General features: G+C 36.9%; 1 protein-coding gene across 1 annotated transcript in view; it reads right to left on the bottom strand.

Annotated features, from left to right (window-relative positions):
• COL9A1 (collagen type IX alpha 1 chain) overlaps window positions 1–19,608 on the bottom strand; it is a 92,460-nt gene that overhangs the window by 50,506 nt on the left and 22,346 nt on the right. The window contains exons 7-19 of the mRNA XM_054698154.1: window positions 18,060–18,143; window positions 17,306–17,326; window positions 15,849–15,923; window positions 15,465–15,500; window positions 15,291–15,353; window positions 7,642–7,695; window positions 7,346–7,381; window positions 5,517–5,540; window positions 4,987–5,040; window positions 3,687–3,740; window positions 3,010–3,042; window positions 2,420–2,476; window positions 1,024–1,077 (exon numbers count right to left, since the gene is read on the bottom strand). Of these exons, the coding sequence (XP_054554129.1) occupies window positions 1,024–1,077; window positions 2,420–2,476; window positions 3,010–3,042; window positions 3,687–3,740; window positions 4,987–5,040; window positions 5,517–5,540; window positions 7,346–7,381; window positions 7,642–7,695; window positions 15,291–15,353; window positions 15,465–15,500; window positions 15,849–15,923; window positions 17,306–17,326; window positions 18,060–18,143 (645 nt within the window). The remainder of the gene's footprint in view (window positions 1–1,023; window positions 1,078–2,419; window positions 2,477–3,009; window positions 3,043–3,686; window positions 3,741–4,986; window positions 5,041–5,516; window positions 5,541–7,345; window positions 7,382–7,641; window positions 7,696–15,290; window positions 15,354–15,464; window positions 15,501–15,848; window positions 15,924–17,305; window positions 17,327–18,059; window positions 18,144–19,608) is intronic.

Below are 19,608 nucleotides of genomic sequence, written 5' to 3' on the forward strand. Positions count from 1 at the left end.
GGTGTGATTTAATATTCTTAACACCTGTTTTCTGTGGTTAAATGATATTCTACTACATGAATATGTCATAGTTAATTTAGCCAGTTCCCTGTTATGGGATGTATTTTTTTTTCATCCCTAAGACTTAGAATAAACCCTGGCACATGGCTGGTACTGAATAAATATTTACTGAATTTTTTTAATTATAATTTTTTAATTTAATTTAATAATTAAATTATAATTTTTAATTATAAAATATAAGATTCAATGGAGGAATGGACACTAAAGATGTGGGAACAAATAGTTGAAGTATAGTACACCTGCATCAATAAGAACAATTTGACTTTGTAAAGCATTATTGAAATAAGGGAAAAAAATTGTTATACCAGAAGCCAAATGTCTAGACAGACACTTAAGGGTGATTTACCTGAGTGGATTAAAAAAAAAAAGGCAAGAGGTCACCATGTTTTTAATTTCAGCCTTAATTTTTCTGCAGGACATGCCAGCCCTAATACAAGCGGTGTTGTGGATTCCATGTTTCTATGCACATAGTAACGTAAGTCCTATTCTAACTTACAGATTCCTCAAAATCCAAAATATATGGAAATGAAATCAGAAACAAATTATTTCAGATCTTAAGATGAGAAACTATGAGCTAATTACTAAGTTGTCCATCTACTAGTATTAGCAAAACTTGTCATAAATTTTGTTTAGTGGAATGGAACAACAAGCTGAATAAGGTTTGACTATCAAAAGCATCAAGGAAAAAGTTGAGTGTGATTGATTTGAAAAGGAAGGCAGGGTAGCAACTCAGGAAAGAATGAAAATGTAGGGTACTTTGTGTTTTGCAATTGAACGTTAGAATATTATGCTTAGTCAGAATATTGAGGAACCTACTGAGAATTTGTCAATAATCATTTGAAAAGTAAAGGTAAAATTTAACACACTATGTTATTCTTTGTAATTCCTTTTTAAGAAATTGTAAAAAAAAATGATTACTCTCTCCTAAGCACAATCTACCCACTGACCACTCCTTTTCCTTACCTTGTGACCTTGTCTTCCAGGTTCCCCAATTTCTCCTTTAGCACCTTTCTGACCCTAACAAATGCAAAAATTAATTAATTAATTAATTAATATGGCATTGGGTTTGACACAGAAGGTCACAAATTTCACAGAGTGATCTTGCTTCCCTAAATCCGCTGAGAAAAAGATTTTGTCACAAAGAAAATAACCACTTAAAATGATCTTGTAAACACCCTGAGTATTGCATGACAGCCATATATGATACACATCAGGTTTAGTTAATAGGAAAACGTTATTCTAGAATTCTTAAAAATGTTCCAGTACCTAGTTCAGTGGTGTGATTCATTGATACTTGCCTACTAGTCCCTAGATTTCTCTTACCCCAGTTTTCTCTCACTATTGGATTACAAGCACTCTTTTCTCCAGCATCAGGAACTTACTTTCCAGAGGTGAGTGCCCTGATATAGCTCTACTGGCTATCCCCTTCACTCTGGCTTTCTGGAAGCTGCTCTTAAAACCCTCTGCTTCCTCTCTACCCATCTTCTTTCTGGAGATGAAGAAGGGCTGGTATGAAAAATGGACCTCCCTTGATATACAAATCTGTGCCTTATCTTGAACAGGATTTCAAAAGCAAAGGGAAAACTACACAATGTACTCGAGGTTGCACAAATTGAAGAGAAGATTTCATTCTCTTGTGAGGACTCCTGTTCTAAGTATATATGTGCTCTGGGCAGTTACCTGAGACAATGTGAAATGAACATTCCAAAATTAAATCTATCAAAGCTTTCACCCTCAAAGCCTTTCTTGTTCCAGTAATGCAAATATTTGTGGGACAATCCAGGCTCTGGATTTCCAAGCTATGGATACCCAGGAAAACTAACCTTTAAAGCCTTTCAGATCATAACACAACTCCATTGGTCTGGAATTTTTCAAAATCACTTTAGATTCATAGATTAGACTGAGAAAGTCGCTTATGTCCAATATTTGGTATTTGTGTTTCATTTATATGGAAAATGTTGAAGTAATTATGAAGGCAGATTGAGAGAAAAACACTTTGGAAAGTCTCTTTTCTTGGTTATTTTGTGATTTTTCCAATTAAACTAAAAAGTCTCAAATACATACGTACACATAATGTGTGTACAGTCTAGTGCCCTTCACATCTCTCCAATAGGAGACAAATTTCTAAACCTTGATTTGATGTCTAGAGTTGCAATTCAATGCATTTTATTGGTATTTCTTCCCTGAACAAAAGAATTACTGTACAATCAAACACTGTCCCAGTAGGAATACCTACCCATGGAATTTCTAGAACTAAATAGGGACCACAGAATAAGCAAGCACAGATGTGCCTAATCCATCAAAGTGGGATATCTTGGAAAATATTGTTGAAAATAAAATATTGAAATGATTCTCTTACCCGCATGCCTGGTAGGCCTGGATATCCTGAGTGACCTGGTGGGCAGGAATTGGGACACTACAAGGAAGACACATAAGAGAGGAGAGAGAGAGTAAACAAACTGGAGTAAATAAAATGGTTTTTTTAAGGATTCCAGCTATGGAATATAATGCAATTATATTCATTAAATATCTGGAATACACTTTTATTGTTTTTACATTTTATTTTTAAACTTGGAAGTATTCTTAGTTTACAGAAAAGTAGAGAATAAAGCAAAAGCCACTATCCAAAATTAATACATATTAATATTTATCATATTTATTTCAGATTTACAGTACTAAATAAATTATTTGCAGATGGCACATTGAACCATAGCCTGATCCACTTCCCTCCATTTCCATGATCTTTTTAGCTTAAAACACAGAAACTTCCATGATGAAAACCACTTATAGTCTGAGATTACGCAACCCCGCTGGTGCTACGAGTGGCACTGCTATCTGAGTATAAGTAAAATGCAGAAATACAGCATACTGCAGAGATAATTTTAAGGAGAATTCATCTGAAGATTATGGTCTTTGACTTAAAACTGTATTTTGCTGAAAGCATCTTACCAACGGATCTCCATCATGAAAGCCAATTGTTCCCTAAAGTAAAGAAAATAAAGTTAAGGATATAATTAAATAATTAATTTATAAACCTACAAATAATAGAAAGTCTGATGGATAAAAATGTAATAGATATAATTGCTCAAGAAATATAAAGAGTGAATATCAGCAAATATTAAGCTGAAGGTCTAAAAACTCAATCATGGCATATTCCTTTTGGATGTTCTTAAATTGTAGTAAATTCTTTCAGGAAATTGGAGGGAAAAGAAATGAAAGAATAGAAAATATAGGAAACTCTGAATCACAAATTAAAAATCTCCTACTTAAAATTACCACTTCTAAAAATTTATAGCTGTGTAAATTCTTTGTAAAAACTAGTTCATTTGAAAATGTTCCTTTTATAAGTGTAAGTTTTAAGCATTTAAGAAATCTCAAATATCAAAGGACTTCATATATAATGAGTAGACTGTTCTCTATGAAGTCTGCCTTTTCAATCATTGTGATTCCTCTGTTTTCCTGGCCTGAAAAGAAAGACCAATGCTCTAGATGAATTGGAAAAAAAAATGCCAGCCATTTTGGAATTTTAGGATCATATGACCTAACAGGCACGTTCATTTTGGGTTCCTAGGTTTCTTTAATCTCAACTTTCAAAGGCAGAGAAATCCAAGTTGCAAATAACTTACACTGGGTCCTGGAGGGCCAGGGGGGCCAGGTGGTCCTCTTCTCCCAGGGTCACCCTAAATAATTTGAAAATTGTGACACTGTGGTTATATACACGTCAAAATACAGTACCTAAAACTGGTATTGGCATAAAAGAAGGATATTAGTAGAAAGCCCTACAGAGCGCAGGCATGCACAGATCTGCCACCTAAATCAATGGGTGGCCCATAATCCAAGTAGGTCCATAAACCCTGAAGTAAAAAGGAGTTCCAATCACACCAAGGTAACAAAACCAGTTAGCAAAGGGAGGAAGGGGATAGTAAAGTCAATTCTTCTCTATAGAATGATTGCTTTATCAACTCTGGAAACACTAGATATTTTGCTAGTTAATGTATAGAATTGGAAAAGCCTGTTAGTGCCATCCAGTCAATCATAGCCTGAAGCTTGTGAAATACAAGGTCAATTTCTGCAGTGACTGACTCTCCTTAGAACTGTCTGCCCACAAGCTTTCATTTGGTCTATCACTACACTCTTGCAAATGGAACAGAAAATCAAAGCTGGCTAAATTCAAACAAGTTATTCAGATGGAAATAAGTTCCAATTATTCTTAATATTCAGAGCTTACTCCTGATATATTTTCCTTCTTAATGTTCTACCATAAAAAGTCAAAAGCATCTTAAATTAATTTAACTTTACAATCAATTCATATTCATTCATATATTCAGTGAATAAACATGTCAAACAGTCAGATAGAGACTACAGCATGTAACATATGACTTCTTCTCTCAATGAGTTCATAGTTATTTACCTTCTCATGATATTGCTGCTTCAACATTTTTGAAGCATTTGTTGAATATCAACATCAAGCACTTTTTACCAGCAATTTCTTCTATCAAGTTCAACTCTCCATTGCCTAGAGTTAAGTTCTATTGGTTCAATTATAATTTAATGACCCTAACATAAATCTACATGGTAATAATTTTAGATTATTTTCATTTCATACAGAAAATCTAATACAAAATTCACTGGACCCTCATCCTGGCTGAGAGTCTATAATATGAAGGTGACACTCCCTGACTTTATAATTTATTCCAGAAATTAGAATAATTTAGCTGAAAACTTTGAGGAAAAAATTAAAATCACTCTCTAAAAATGAAGTAGTATTATTATCCCTGGTTCCCAGCATTACCATGAACAAGAATAATATTCATCTGCCATTTCTTGGATTTTCAGGGAAAAACATACAGTTAGGGCAATTTTCCCTCCTTAGTAACACCTTCTACTATATCATGATGTGTCGAACTAAGTACCTATGGTACTCACAATTGGTCCAACACGGCCAAGTTCTCCAGGGAGTCCTGCTGCCCCAGGTGGACCCTGAAGTCAACAAATCAAAGGGACATGGTGATTTGTGAAAGCTTTCAATACTTAGCATAAATGATATCAAATATGAGAAACAAGCAACTTAGCATCATGCATCTGTGCTAGCTTTTGTTTCCAATGAGATAATCACTCATTTGAACAAATTTTAATTATGTAAAATAGAAAAGATTGGGCATGATATTATAACAAACTTCTGACGAAGTATAAAACTATAACCCTAAATCAGATGCAATGTTGTAAACCATTGTTACTATAATTAAAATAGTAAAATAAAATGGAAGAGAAATTTCTTCAACTAATAAAATATTTTCTTTGGCAGAATAGGGATGCTGTCCTTGAACTGCCTAAAGATAATATAAGTAGAACCCTATAAACATCACTGGCTAGAGTATTAGTTGGAAAGAAAAGATGGTATCTGAGAAACAGGCCATTTTTATAGACCATGTAAAATAAACAGAGATGCTACTTACAGGAGGTCCAGGAATACCACGACCCTAAAAGATTAAAAAGAACTGTTATGGTATGTGACTTATATTTGGAATTAGTATGAATGCAGACATAACTCACTTCAAAAATAATCACTAGATAAATATATGATGCTCATTCTAAAAAAAGCACTGTATAAAGAAAAGCAAACATGACTGTCCCTTAAAGGAAACATGTTTCAGCTCTTCAAACACTCCTTTGAGCTCTAAGCTAACTTATTTTTTTCCAAGCTTTTAAAAATGAAATCAAAGTAAAGTCTCCCTCAGGAGAAATTTACCATCACTCACAATGAGGTTTGTCACAATCTGACAGTTTTAGAGATTTTTTTTCATTTGTCCATATTTTATAGACACCTACATTAAAAAACAATACAATGCACTGCTTTAAAATTTAAATGTGGTGTTTTAAAGTTCCCCAAACAAATATTCATCACAGAAAGATACCCCCTTTAATAGTAGGGTAGGCTGATTTTGCAGACACAAATCTAATAGATATTGAAAATAAAACGTCATCATTCCTGAAACATCCTGTGATAGGAGCTTAGTTTAAAGTGACTTTGATTATAAATCTAGCCATTCTGTTTCCTACTTAATAGCTCTTTCCCAATACCGAACTGCATATAATCAAAAAATGAAACCACATTTTCTTCTTAGCTTCAATTCCCAAGACAGTGCCTAGTTTATAACAAACCCTAACTATATGTTAGTTGAACTTCATAAAACTGATTATCAGTTGCTTCTCTGTTTTCCATGTTCAATTTTTCTCCCATGGGATTCATCATTACTCTTTTCTCTCCTCCTACACTGGCTTGAATAGCTTTTATTCACAGCTGTGACACGATGTTTATATTAGCTTTTCATTCAAACTTTCTTTTCTCAAATATCTGTATCTGAAGCATTCAGTAGATTCAATGTGCACCCTATGATAATATTATTATTTTTAATTTTTTTAGGCAGCCCAAAAAAAGCAAGACTTTCCTTTAAAGCAATATGCTTTAAAGCAATCTGCTTTAAAGCTAAGGGGGCCTGTTTCAAGACACTCTTTGAGAAACTATTCCTAATTGAACATTTTAATATGTGGATCAGTTTTGGAAATAAAGATTAGGTTAGGCAAAGTAATTAATAAGCTACTTCATTATTAGGCCTATGTGTTTGATAAGTTTCAATAAATAAAAAAGGCATATGTGTAAGATATTGAGCTCTGAGTTGAAAAGTATGGGAGAAATGCCAGCAAGCTAGTCACTTCTGAAAATAGGATTATAATGGAAAAGTTGACAGAGGCTGAAATATGGCAAAGAAAACAGTTCAAATAGAAGACATGGAGAGAAATATAAAGGTTAATGATGAAAACAAAAGAGGAATAAAGGGCAATATAGAAAGGGAAATCAGCCAAAACCTACTCCTTTTAACATTAGCAATAACAAATCTGTTGGATTGGGCAATGTAGGAAAAGACTAGCCAAGGAATCAGGTGGGTGATAATATCGGAGTGTTGATATTTCATTAACAATGTAATGAAAGAGGTGTGAGCTCATGGTCAAAATATTTGGATTTGCTGTTATTACGCAAGAAATGTTTTCCTTTGGTGGGGATGGAGGGAGAATTACCTGTAGGGAAATACCCGCAAACAGACATATACATTTTATGTTGTACATTCAAATTTTTCTCACAGTTAGCCTGCTTACCTTGCCATATAAGTCATAAATACTTTTGTGATGCACATTATGTAGCAAATGACTTTTAAGAATTTCAGTGGCAGAATTTTACCTAAAGATAGGGGATATTTTTCAGTTCTGTCACCTTACATTTACTTACTGGAAAACCACGCGATCCTGGCACACCAGGCTCTCCCTAAAAATAAAAATAGTTTCATTACACTTAGCTTTAGTAGCATGAATATGTAAATAAGTAACTGCATACATATTGAAATCCCTAAAACACTCTATCTTAATGTTTTTAATTTAATTCAGCTAAACATTTTAGTTGAAGAAGCATATTTCAGCTGCTTCACAATTTAACCTATTAGTAGATTTGCAAAACACTATTCTATAATAAAATTATACTTCAGCTTTTAATTAATACCAGCAACTAATAGCATGTGACTAACTTACCTTTTGTCCTCTTGGCCCAATAGAACCAGGGGACCCATCAGGTCCAGTTAATCCCTATCAAAGCAAGATAATGATGATAGAATTATTATAGCAACTTTAGGCAAATCTTTAAATGGATAATTCCATTTAGCATCCTTAGACAAACCACTAGGCGATTAATTCCATTTTTTTATTAATTATCTGCAGGATAGTTACTTATATATGATGCAAATATTTATAAAGAAATACCTTTCTACATGAATATATTAGTTTCTATTGATAAATTTTATCTTATTCCTAACTTCCTGCTAACTCCTTTATTTACCACAGGATTCAATAATTTAGTGCTTTAGGCCTGTACTTTGAAAACATGTAATATGGCAAATACAGTGTTACAGTGTTCAAATAGCCAAATCTGATGGGACAACAGTTCTTGGCTCTGCCATTAACCCATGTTCATATATTGCTACTTGCTTTACTTCATTTGTAAAATAAAAATACTATATGTCTCTGTAATACTGATGTCTTGACAATTATAAAACATTTCTTCAATAAGAAATAAAAGTAATCTCATGACTGTGTTAGAGACAACTAAAGACCTCTAGCCAGCTTCTAGCAATGACAATTGCTTATTGAAGAACATTAACTTTTAATGTTAAGTATTTGAGAGCACATAAGTTTCTACATTATCCTCCTTGGTAAAAATACCTATATATATTAACAATATATTTACAATATGCAGTATGCAACTCCACTATTATGAGACACATTATAACTATCATGTTTAATACTAAGACATTTATTAAAGTTTTAACATTCTAATTTTTCCTACCAGCACATACTTTACCATCATATTTTTTATAAAATAAATCTCAAAGCATTATAATACTGCATGTACATCTGATTTTCCATATTTAGTGAAGATGAATTAAAAATTTTTTCTTTACCCTTTAACACTTTTCAGTATAGTCATTTATAATGCAATCTTACAATTCCATGCTAAAGATAAATATATGCACGGTTGTCCCCCTTACCTATCAAAGATACTTTCCAACCAGTGATATTTGATACTATAAGTAATACTGAACCCTACATGTACTATGTTTTTTCTTATATAAAAATACCTATGATAAGGTTTAATTTATATATCAGATGTAATAGAAGATTAACAATGATAACTAATAACTAAATGGAACAATTATATCAATATATTATAATAAAAGCTATGTAAATGTGGTATCTCAAAATAATTTACTGTACATAGTATTTTGAACCAGTTTCCACTGTGGAAATGGGAGGCATGAAGTCATCGATAATAGATGTATATGTGTGTTGATAGACAGATAGATAATAGACAGAAAGATATATATTATGTAACTATAAATAATGCATGCAAACTTGTAAATATCCTATCTATATTTTGATAATCTAAAAAAGGTTTTACATCTAAGACCCTTTTTTTTTTTTTTTTGGTTAGAGAAAGAAAAAGTTTATTAAGGAGAAAAGGAACAGAAATAAATTGGGACTCCCAGGCCAGAGGAACCAGGCCAGGGAGGGGCAAGGAAACCAGACTAAGGCCTACCTATTATCAAGATTTTGGAAAAGACTCAAATGATAATAATTGAGGCATGAGTATCTTGAAATTATCACTAAAAGCCATATTTAATCTGTCATAGTTGCATAAATATCAGTGAAATATTTTCATGTAATTTATAGAGAAAACTAGTTGGCCACCATTTTAATATTTCTCTACATGAATTAATTTTTCTAATAACTTCAAAGTGTAAATCAAAGGAAATAGAAAAATGAGTTGAAAATATTAATTACTGGAATTTTACTAAATAAGAAAATTATTAAACATACACAAAAGAATTTTTGACAGACTGTCTGATTTTCAATGGCCCTGGTCTCATTACAACATTGTAATTTGGGAATAAAACCCTACATATTAGTTGCTGAGCACATAAGGTAATGGAACACTGGATTGGTATTTCACCAAACAAACCATACATATGTGGTTCCATATATGTCCCGGATCACATAGAGCATAGAGATTTTATTAACTTCAGCTCTAACTCCCAATTTCATACACATACCATCCAAGAATTATCTCGTCCATTACCCACACACACAGGCAACTAGCCATCTTCTATCTGTGACTGGAATAACTGACCAGATGGAGGATAGTAACTGCTTTATTTGGTAAAATCTCAGCTGAATTATAATAAAGCAGAACCAAGTAAATGACTGTGTAATCTGAAGACTGCTTCCAGGTCACTTTTATTTAAAGTATTTTTCATAAGATATGAAAAACTATGTCTATTACTGGAAATTCTTTGAATTAAACAACAGATAGATTCTAGTGTCATAGCTCCTTGTCATAAGGACAAGGTTGGTGTCCATTACAATCCCAGCACACTGACCCTGGCATCTAACACACATTCCATATATAACTAATGAACAAAATTATTCTGCTAGATGGAGGAATACATTCACTTGTCACTGCACCTCATCTTAATTTTTGGTTCAATCTCACATCTGCCACTTAGCTGTTCAGGTTGCTTAACTATATAGTGCCTCAGTTTGCTAATCTATAAAAGTAAGTGTAACATTAATATCTATCCAAAGAAAATAATCCAGTCAAAAAATGGGCAGAAGAACTAAAAAGAAACTTCTCTGAAGAGGAAATGCAAATGGCCAACAGGCATATGAAAAAATGTTCAACACCACTTGTAATCAGGGAAATGCAAATCAAAACTACAATGAAATACCATCTTACACCAGTGAGAATGGCACGTATTAAAAAAACTAGCAACAACAAATGTTGGCGAGGTTGTGGAGAAAAAGGAACTCTCCTGCACTGCTGGTGGGAGTGCTAACTGGTCCAACCACTGTGGAGAGCTGTGGTGGAGATTTCTTGACCTACTAAACATAGAGCTTCCATATGATCCAGCAATTCCACTCCTAGGTATAGGTATTTACCCAAATGACACAGAAACAGTAATTCCAAAGGACACCTGCACGCCTATATTTATAGCAGCACTATTTACAATAGCTAAGCTATGGAAACAACCCAAATGCCCAAAAATAGATGACTGGATCAAGAAGGTGTAGTACATATACACAATGGAATGTTACTTGGCAATCAAAAAAGATAAACACATGCAGTTTGCAGCAACATGGATGGAGCTAGAAGGGATCATGCTCAGCAAAATAAGCCAGAAAGAAAAAGAAAAATACTGGATGGTCTCACTCATAGCAGGAATCTAGAAAACCTAAATAAGAGACCAGGAAAAAGACTAACCAATGCAAAGTAAAAATCAAAATCAATAAGCAACTATAAACCAGAGACACACTGAGGGGGGTGGGGAAGGAAGGAGTGGGGAGAGGAAGAACTAGAGTCAAAATAAGGGGGGTTGCAATTGTATGGGGAATATAACCAAAATGAAAATGCATACATTGTGCAAAGATGAAAAATGATGTATGAATTATATAAAATAAAATATTAAAAAATAATAAAAAAATCTATCCCCAAATGGTGATTTTGAAGACTAAATGGGTTATTAGAAGCAAAGTGCTTATTACAGTGCCTGTCAGGGTGGATTGTAAATGAATTTACTATTATTATTAATATCATCATCATTATCATTCTGGTGAGTACTGTTGATGATGCTGTGAAGAGTTCACAAGAAAAACATGTAAGACATGTTTACTGTGCTGGAAATTTAACATTCCAAAGAGAAAGCATTCTTCATATAAATAAGCAAAAAAGTACATCTTAACCACGGTCACGTATTTCATAGCCAACTCACATTTCTTTGATGCCTGACAATTTCCACTTACACTGACCTTTCTGAAGAATTTCTTAATAACTCACTATTTTAATCATCTGACATCTTCCAAGGATAATAGTTGTATATATTCAAAGACTATAAAACACCTAACCCATTTCCTATAAAAGAGGCATGGTTTAATGGTAATTCTTATAATTAATTCTAATTCCTCTCTGCCTATCTCAGATGGATGCTCTAAGAATGAATAAAATACCATTTTATAGAGAGCTCTTAGCATGTCACACAAATAGCACCTGTAAGAGTATTGCTAGCATGGATGATAATGGCATCCTGTGGATGCAAAATTCTAACCAAGCTCTGATTTCTTTAATTTTATATGTCTGTAAGGAAAAAGAATCAATTTAAACTAATGAGCAAGAAAGGAGAGATTTTATAGATATTAATATCATAATAATTTTAAATAATAAAATATAATTGAAATGATACACCTTGTTATAACATATGATTAGATATAATATTATGATGTTGCATTTGTAATATAAATTTCCACTTATATTAATAATAGAAATATAAAGTATATTGAAAGGACTATTACATTACTTGTGTAATTTATAGTCATAAACATAAATTATATCTATTTTATATTATAAAATATAAACATAGTAATGTATTTATATTACAGATATAATCTCCCACATTCACATATCACACAAATCCAGTTTGCAATAATTATTATTTGTCAAAGAAAAGACAGGAAAATATTACCAGTGGCAGAAATAATTACTTTCATAGGAATGTTTATGAAGATAAAGGTCTATTCAGGATGATATTGAAGCTGACTGTGTTCTGAACTTTCTTGTGCTGCTTGGCAGAGAATATCAGCCCTCAAGAGCAATTTCCTTCCAGCATTCCAACAACTCAGCCTGTGACAGGCAAGGCTTAATTCTACAAGCATAGCTGCCAGGGCTCTTTTACCTCTTCTGTCAAAAATCTAACTAGCATAATTACCATTAAGCTTTGTTCCTTCAGATTCTGCCAAACATCATCTGATTAATCATTTAGCATTACCAAAAGATATAGCATTACAATAAACCAAAAAACAGAAGAAAAGAAGTTGGAGTTTTAAGGTGCCATCAAGAAAAGGCTGTTGAGTCTTCCTACTTACTGAGTCCTCCTGTGTTCCAGGACAAACAAACAGCACACTCTGATCTAATAGCTACAATTTCATTATTTTTAATGTCTGTTGCTGAATTTAAAATAGTAGTTTTAGTCCTCTTATTGCCAGGTATCAAAAGCTTTGTTTAAAATTTCAAATGAGCCAAAGAGTAAAGTAATATAATTCTAGTGAGTTCAAAACCTTTAAGTCCCTATGGATCGAATTCAAAATTTGGTGAACTTGAACCATACTAATATTTACAAATAGTTATAGAAATTAATTCTAAATTATTTTTATTATCCATTCAATTATCTGTATCATTTTTCTTGGTTGTTAATTTGGATATTGAAAATTCACTATCACTTATTTTCTCTAATTCACTCCAAGAATTCAAGAACCTCATTGGTATGTACATGAGGCAAAACTATCTGGGAAGTGAGTCTAAATCAAGAGATGTGGCTTCTTTTGCTACTTTAGATACTAAATAACTCTGAGAAAATTACTTGCTCTCATAATTATTCAGTTTCTAAACATTTTTAAAAGTCAAACATTCTATGAAGTTGCAGTAAGTTTAAAGGAAATAATGTTTTTATGACTGTACTTTTTTTTTTAAAGATTTATTCATTTATGCATACAAGAGCTGGGGCACAGGCCAGAGATGGGGGGGACGAGCGGATTCACCAAAGACAGAGTGGGGAACAGAACAGGCAGACTGAGCGTAATACACTGCCGAGGGGAGCAGCAGGCAAGATAGGCGAGGTCTGCCTCCCATGTGGGTTGCTCCCTGGCCAGGTGGGGATCGAACTCGTGTTGCAGAGGCTGCAGATAGCTTCATAGTGCGGTGCTTAACCCCTTGAGCCACCAGGGAGGCCCTCTGACTGTACTTGACAAAAAAGTTCTACTTAATTGTAAACTAGTATAGTACATTGTTTTACTTAGTTCTAGAAAATACCTAAGATACTGGCATATGGATGCATTTTTTTACATTTCTCTCCTTTTTTTTTTTTTTTCTCTTGGTTTCCTTCATAATCCTAGGAGAATGATTCAATACACTCATCAGTATTTCCCTTAGTAACCTTTTAGGGTCAAATTTCTAGCATGTAGTTTTACTCTCTTACATGTTTTAACTCTGGAAATCTGATTTGTTCTGCAGATTGTGGTACTGCAACTACAGAACAAAAAATCATGTGTGATTGTAATTTGCATTGTGCTTTTAATAATTTTGAAGCACTTTAATTTGTTTATCCAATACTTGTGTTTAAGTGGAGAAATTATAAAGCAAAACCAGTCCTTGTCTTTATAACTTAATGGTAAAAGGTATTTGTTGAGCATGCTACAAAAGCATCTTTAAACTGAGGCACAGATAATCTAGGTCTGTTTGAAATTATTGCATCTCAATAGTGATTTAAGACTTCGGGTTAATTGGTTTATGCTTGAACCATCAAATAAAGAATGATGACAATAATAAAAATAACAATTTATATTAACTTTTCACCCAAAACAAAAAGCTAGTCCGAACTTCAAAGGAATATAGACATAAATCCAACCTATACTGGGCTACTCATTTATTTAGTGACCTTCATTTATCAAACCTTTTATTATGACAGTTTCAAGTAGTTGATAGTGTTTCAAAGAAGAGCTTATTAACCAACAAGTTATATAATTTCAGTTTGTATTATACACATATTAGTTTGATATTCAGTTTGTATTGTCCAAATATTAGTCCTTAGTTCTCACATATTGACACTTTACAAACAGAAAGTTCAAAGTAGGGGCTCTGAAAAGGATAACAAATGCACTTCCTAAGGCACTAAATAGTAGTAACTGCTAAAATCCAGCCACTTTTATTTCTCCTAAAATGAAGAATCTGCCTTAAAACATAATTCAGAATTCTTGGACATTACAATCATTGGCTTCTACAGTTTTTGGAAACCACATAAAGTGGTAACTTCAAGGACAACATGAGGACCCAGATGCCATCTTCAATTCCAGTGACTAAGTCCTGGACTGACCTGGAGCAGGATTTTTATAAGTATTAGTCAAATTCATGAGAAAGAGAAGCTGAGAGTCCTGAAGTCATTTTCCTCTGAAGAAATATTATTTAGAATTAGATTTACCATCTAACAGCTTCCCTCAGAAGGGGCTTGGGAGTGTGGAGGTGGGTGAACTGGGGAAAGGTAGCCAGCTAATTTCTGTTCAGTGATGGCAGCCAAGAAAATACAGTGGCAAGAGGGGACACCAGTATTGATTTCCTTTTGGATGTGTGCTGACCACTTCCCTGCCCCTCTGCACACATTCCCATTCACCTCAGGCTCTCCCCTCAATCATGCTCCTCTGCAGATTCTTTCTCTAAAATAATCTAGAGCATTCCAGTGAAAGAGCCTGAACTAAAAGTACGTGCTGTGAAACCCCAGCAGAGGCCTCAGGGATTCATCCTCCCCTGACCCCCTGTGCCTGCGGTGGAGCTGAAAGTTGACCTGGTGTGCTGGGGATGGATTATTAGAGGCAAGAACCAAGTACCCACTGCTGTTTTCTGGGAAGAATGAATGCTTGTGTGTGCTCTCTGCAGGGGGCTGGAGGTGTTCTGCCCTTCCCAGAGCTGCCCACACCCTACAGTCAGTCTCTCTCTGTCTCTGTCTGTCTGTCTGTCTCTCTCTCTCTCTTCTTCCCCCCTCACACACCCCCTTATCTCAACCTTCCACAGCACTGCCTCTACTCACATCGGATCCTGGTGTGCCGGGCTTGCCTGGAGCTCCTGGTTTTCCTGATTCCCCTGGAGGACCCTGAGCAGGTAGAGGGTGAGGCAGGGAAAGAAAAGGTGCAAAGTTGAAACTCAGGGCCACACAATTGCCCTAAATGAAGGAAGTGAAGAGTGAGCAAACTGATTAACTTACCAGGGGGCCTGGGGGACCCTTTGGACCTCGGTCACCCTGGAGGGGTAGGAGAAAAAGTAAAAGCAGTCCATGAGCCTGAGGCACTTGGGACCCCACTGAGAGAATCCCACTCATGGTCATGTTCATCGCACAGGTGGGGTTAGGGTAATTGCTGAAGAAGGGTGGAGGTTCATAATCAACGGAAACAACAGGACAAGTTTACTTCCCTCTTCCCCAGGCTTCAAAGATATAACACCCAACTCTCACCGATGTCCAATCCCACCTTTGGGTGGCAGACATGTGGGGCCCTCTCAAAAAAAAAAAAAAAAAAACCATAAACACCAGAGCTGCTAGAGTAGGAAGAGACAGGACTGAAGAAACAGTGACCTGGATATAGAAACTTACATCGATGCCATCAATGCCTGGAACTCCTGGAGGACCTGGGGGCCCAGGAGGACCCTGCTCCCCAGGAGGGCCTCTCTGACAAAAATAAAGTACATGAGAGTTAGTGGAGCGAGGTGGGGAACAGAGAGAAACTAGGCCCAATTCCAGAGCCCTCCGCCACCTCTCAGACCCAAAAAGTTTTCTCCCTGTGGATGTCAAATTTTCGAAAAGCAAACTTCCAAAGAGAACTCAGGTTCCTTGGTCTAGGCCATATTCTAAATGAGGCTGAACACTGGGACTGAGCAGGTTCTAGGCCCCAAAGGTGGGGAGAGAAGTCAGGGTGTTTCACCTCTGCAGAATGCATTAAACCAGAGGAGAATTGTGAAGAAGGAAGGGCCTCTTTTAAAGGAATTCAATAATGAAAATAGAGGTCATTCGATGCCAAGATCTAATCAGTAATTGCAGGTCAGTGTTGAGGTCAAACTGGAACAGCTAAGAATGGAAATGCTGCACAGCAGATCAATTACCCTATCGTTTTGGTCAATCTTTCTATGTCCAGTAGAAATAGGGCATCCTCTTGATGGAAAGATTGAGGGGTGAAGGGGGGGGCAGTAGAATCTCAAAACCCAGCCAGCACCTGGCCTCATTTCGTATTTACCTGCAGTGACTCTCCCTTGTATGAGGTCTTTACACCTGGCTTCAAAACTACACCAAATTTCAGAGTGACCCTAGAGTGTGACCCCTCTGATCGCTTTCGAACAGTTAAGCTTTGATGGAGCTAGCAGGAATGCTGGCGTCTGGGAAAGTATAAAATGCTGCTTAGGGAATTGTGAGGGGTTCTTGTCTCCCTTCTGAATTAAAAAACAAAGAAAGCTTCTTTCATAAAGCAAAACTTTGTTTTTTCTACACTCCAGGGACCAGACAGGTTACAATGGGATCTTTGTAAGTGAAACCTCAAACCTCGGGGCTCACCCGCTTTCCCCCCAACCCCCTCCCAGGCGCGGGAGGGAGAAGACGCCAGAGCCGTCGGGAAGTTGCTGAAATTTTGACACGAGCCAGAGCCGCGCGGTGCCAAACCCCCAGGCGCCCCGCAAGGCTGGCAGGACTCAGGGGTCAGTGCAGCCACCGCAGGCTGGAGGAGCAGAAAGCGCGTGTTAGTGCCGCTCACCGGAATTCCCGCCTGCTCCCGAAAGGCCCGCTTTAGACTCAGACCAATGAGTCTTTGGGGAGGTAAGAAAGAACCAGACTGAAAAATTAAACCCGAGCCACAGACAGCCTGCAGCGCCTGAGCCTGCAGCGTTAGGGCTCAGGTGGGAGACCCAGGAGTCACCGGGGCCCCTGACTTGGGCCGCACCCGCTGCAGGTGCCCAAGGATGGAGCAGTACTGCACACTGGGCCCCTTCCCCACCGCTTCCCCAACGGCTGGGCGCCCTGCGTGCTCTTGAAAGATGCAAACACTTTCTTTCCTCCCAGCTTACCTCGTCGGTAGTCTGGCTGGGCTGGAGAAGAAAAGATGGGAAGAAAGTTAGAAGGCGCCCGTACCTCCCCCTCAAATTCGCGCACAACTTACTTGAGCAGCGCACAAGCAAAGCCCTGACAGTAGCAGTTGCAACCCTAGGGCTCTGGGGTCCCGCACGGTCCAGGCCATACCAGCCGCCCTCAGCTAATTCCCCGGCGGGACCCAGTCTCTTGCTGCCCCAGCAGGCTTCCTGAACCGTCACCCGCAAAAAAAGCAAAAAGCGCCCCCGGGAGTGGTAATTGTAATAGCACCAGGGCTAGGGAGGCGTTAAGTTTCTCCTATTTATGGATGGCCCTGGAGAGGGTCCTGGGGATTGGAGGAGAGCTTGCGGGGCCGGGAGCCCGGATAGAATGACAACAGTCCCTCTTAACCCTTTCCCTGCAGCTGCATAAGCTAGGCCTGAAAGTGCGGCTTTGCCTCCATCATTCCAGTCCCAGGGTGACTCAGGCTGTGCCTTGGGCCGCCTCTGGCAACCAGGATGCTACAGAGAGCAGCTGGGGATTAGACCCCACCCTGTGTCCTGGAGGAATGTTTGTCAGGAGAGGAGGGAGTGTCTTGAAGATTGAATCAGACCCCTGAGATCATGCAGCTATTCCTTCCTTGTCCTTCAGAGCCTGGACTCTATAGAGAGTGGGGAGGTAGAAGTTGGTGGATGGAGAAGGATAGAGCTAAGCTGGGTGGTACTGGCCTTTGCAAGTGATCAAGGGACTTACCGTTATCCTGGCTGGCAGTTCATGGCAAGTTTCTCTCCTGGGTCGCAGAGGGTCACAATGGATCAGCATCCACTGAAGCTCAAACTTGAGAAAGACAAGGGAATGTTCAGGTTAGTTTGAAAGACAAGAAGTAGGTCATTTAAGAGAGAGAGGAGTCTCTAAGTGTGGCTTAATTGCTAAGTGACTGGTGACCAACTTGAACTGGTTGATCTCAGTGGAGTCTAACTCTTGTTACTTGAAAACACATTTTCTACTGGCAATTGACTGGCATCCTTCCCAATTTCTCTTGATCTTTGAATGTGGGTGTCTGTAGCTCTGCATTTCTCTAGCACAGTCATTGGCACTAAACAAACCACTAGCGCTGACTTTTATTTCTGTCCTCAACACAACCTCCAGAGGTAGATTCTATTAAAATGAAACGTAGAGAGAACAAAGAACCCTATAAATCACAACCTAATAAGTGTCAAAGTCTGAAGTGGAATCCAGGCGTATTGGATAAGCCTGTTCTCCACAAAGAACATACGCACTGAGTTTACATGGAAGAAAACAGAGGCAAATGCAGTCAAAAAGGTGGCATGCAGGCGGAGAGTAGATGAAAGAAAATCTGGTCCTGGAAGAAATTTGAACACTAGCGAGGACATACTCTTTGTAGTGACATAGCTTAAAATGGATAGGACAGATTAGAAGTGGAGAGAATGAAAGGGAAATCTAGGACTTAGGAGACAAGAAAAAAATAATAAAAGATATTTAAATTTGAATAATCTTACTCATAGGCTGAAGAAATATACATTTTCTAGACATTTGAAATTCAAATGCATTCTCTCAACTTCTTATATTTTAGCAGGTGCTAGGAGAAAAAGAAGAGGGAAACTGGAAGGAAATTAACCAAGGAAAGAGTTGCCAAATCTGAATCTGAAATCCTCAGGCAATAGGTTAAAAAAAAAAATTGTATACCCCCCAAGATACCTGCCACCCTGCACCATGACAAGTCTCTTTAATTGAGGAAGTTCCTTGCTAGGCATTTCAAATAAATCCATATTTCTTGGTCAAGTGACCCTCCTGGCATTATGCAAATATCTATCTAAGTATTCAGATTCCCAATATTACCTCTTTTCTCTCAGCCAATAGTGATTTTCACTGAATCCCACCAGCCAAATGGACTCTAGATGTGATGGATCTCAAGTTAAGTTAGATAGATTTTTCTAATGGTAGAGAAACAGTCAGAGCTGAGGGATCAATATAAGAGATCAAAATTGGAGCGCCTGAAGTCCCTCTCTTCTACCCATAAAGAAAGGGAAAGTTAGACAAAAGGAAGCTATCCACATTATAAAACAGCGAAAATAAGATATTAAATGTCTACATCCCTGCATTGACACCATTTCTCATATGATGCTAACTGTCCTGGTGTTCTCCTTCTCCATCGTCCTTATTTCTCTCAATCCATCTATTCCTTTTCTCCAGAAAACATAGGCATCTGGGAAAATGAGTTCAGTGGGATGAAAAGAATGTGAACAGCTACATCAAGACATTTTAAAAAGGGAAGTTATCT

This window comes from Talpa occidentalis, unplaced genomic scaffold, assembly GCF_014898055.3.
Source record: "Talpa occidentalis isolate TD23 unplaced genomic scaffold, MPIMG_talOcc4v2.1 talOcc4.2, whole genome shotgun sequence".
Taxonomy (NCBI): Eukaryota; Metazoa; Chordata; class Mammalia; order Eulipotyphla; family Talpidae; genus Talpa; species Talpa occidentalis.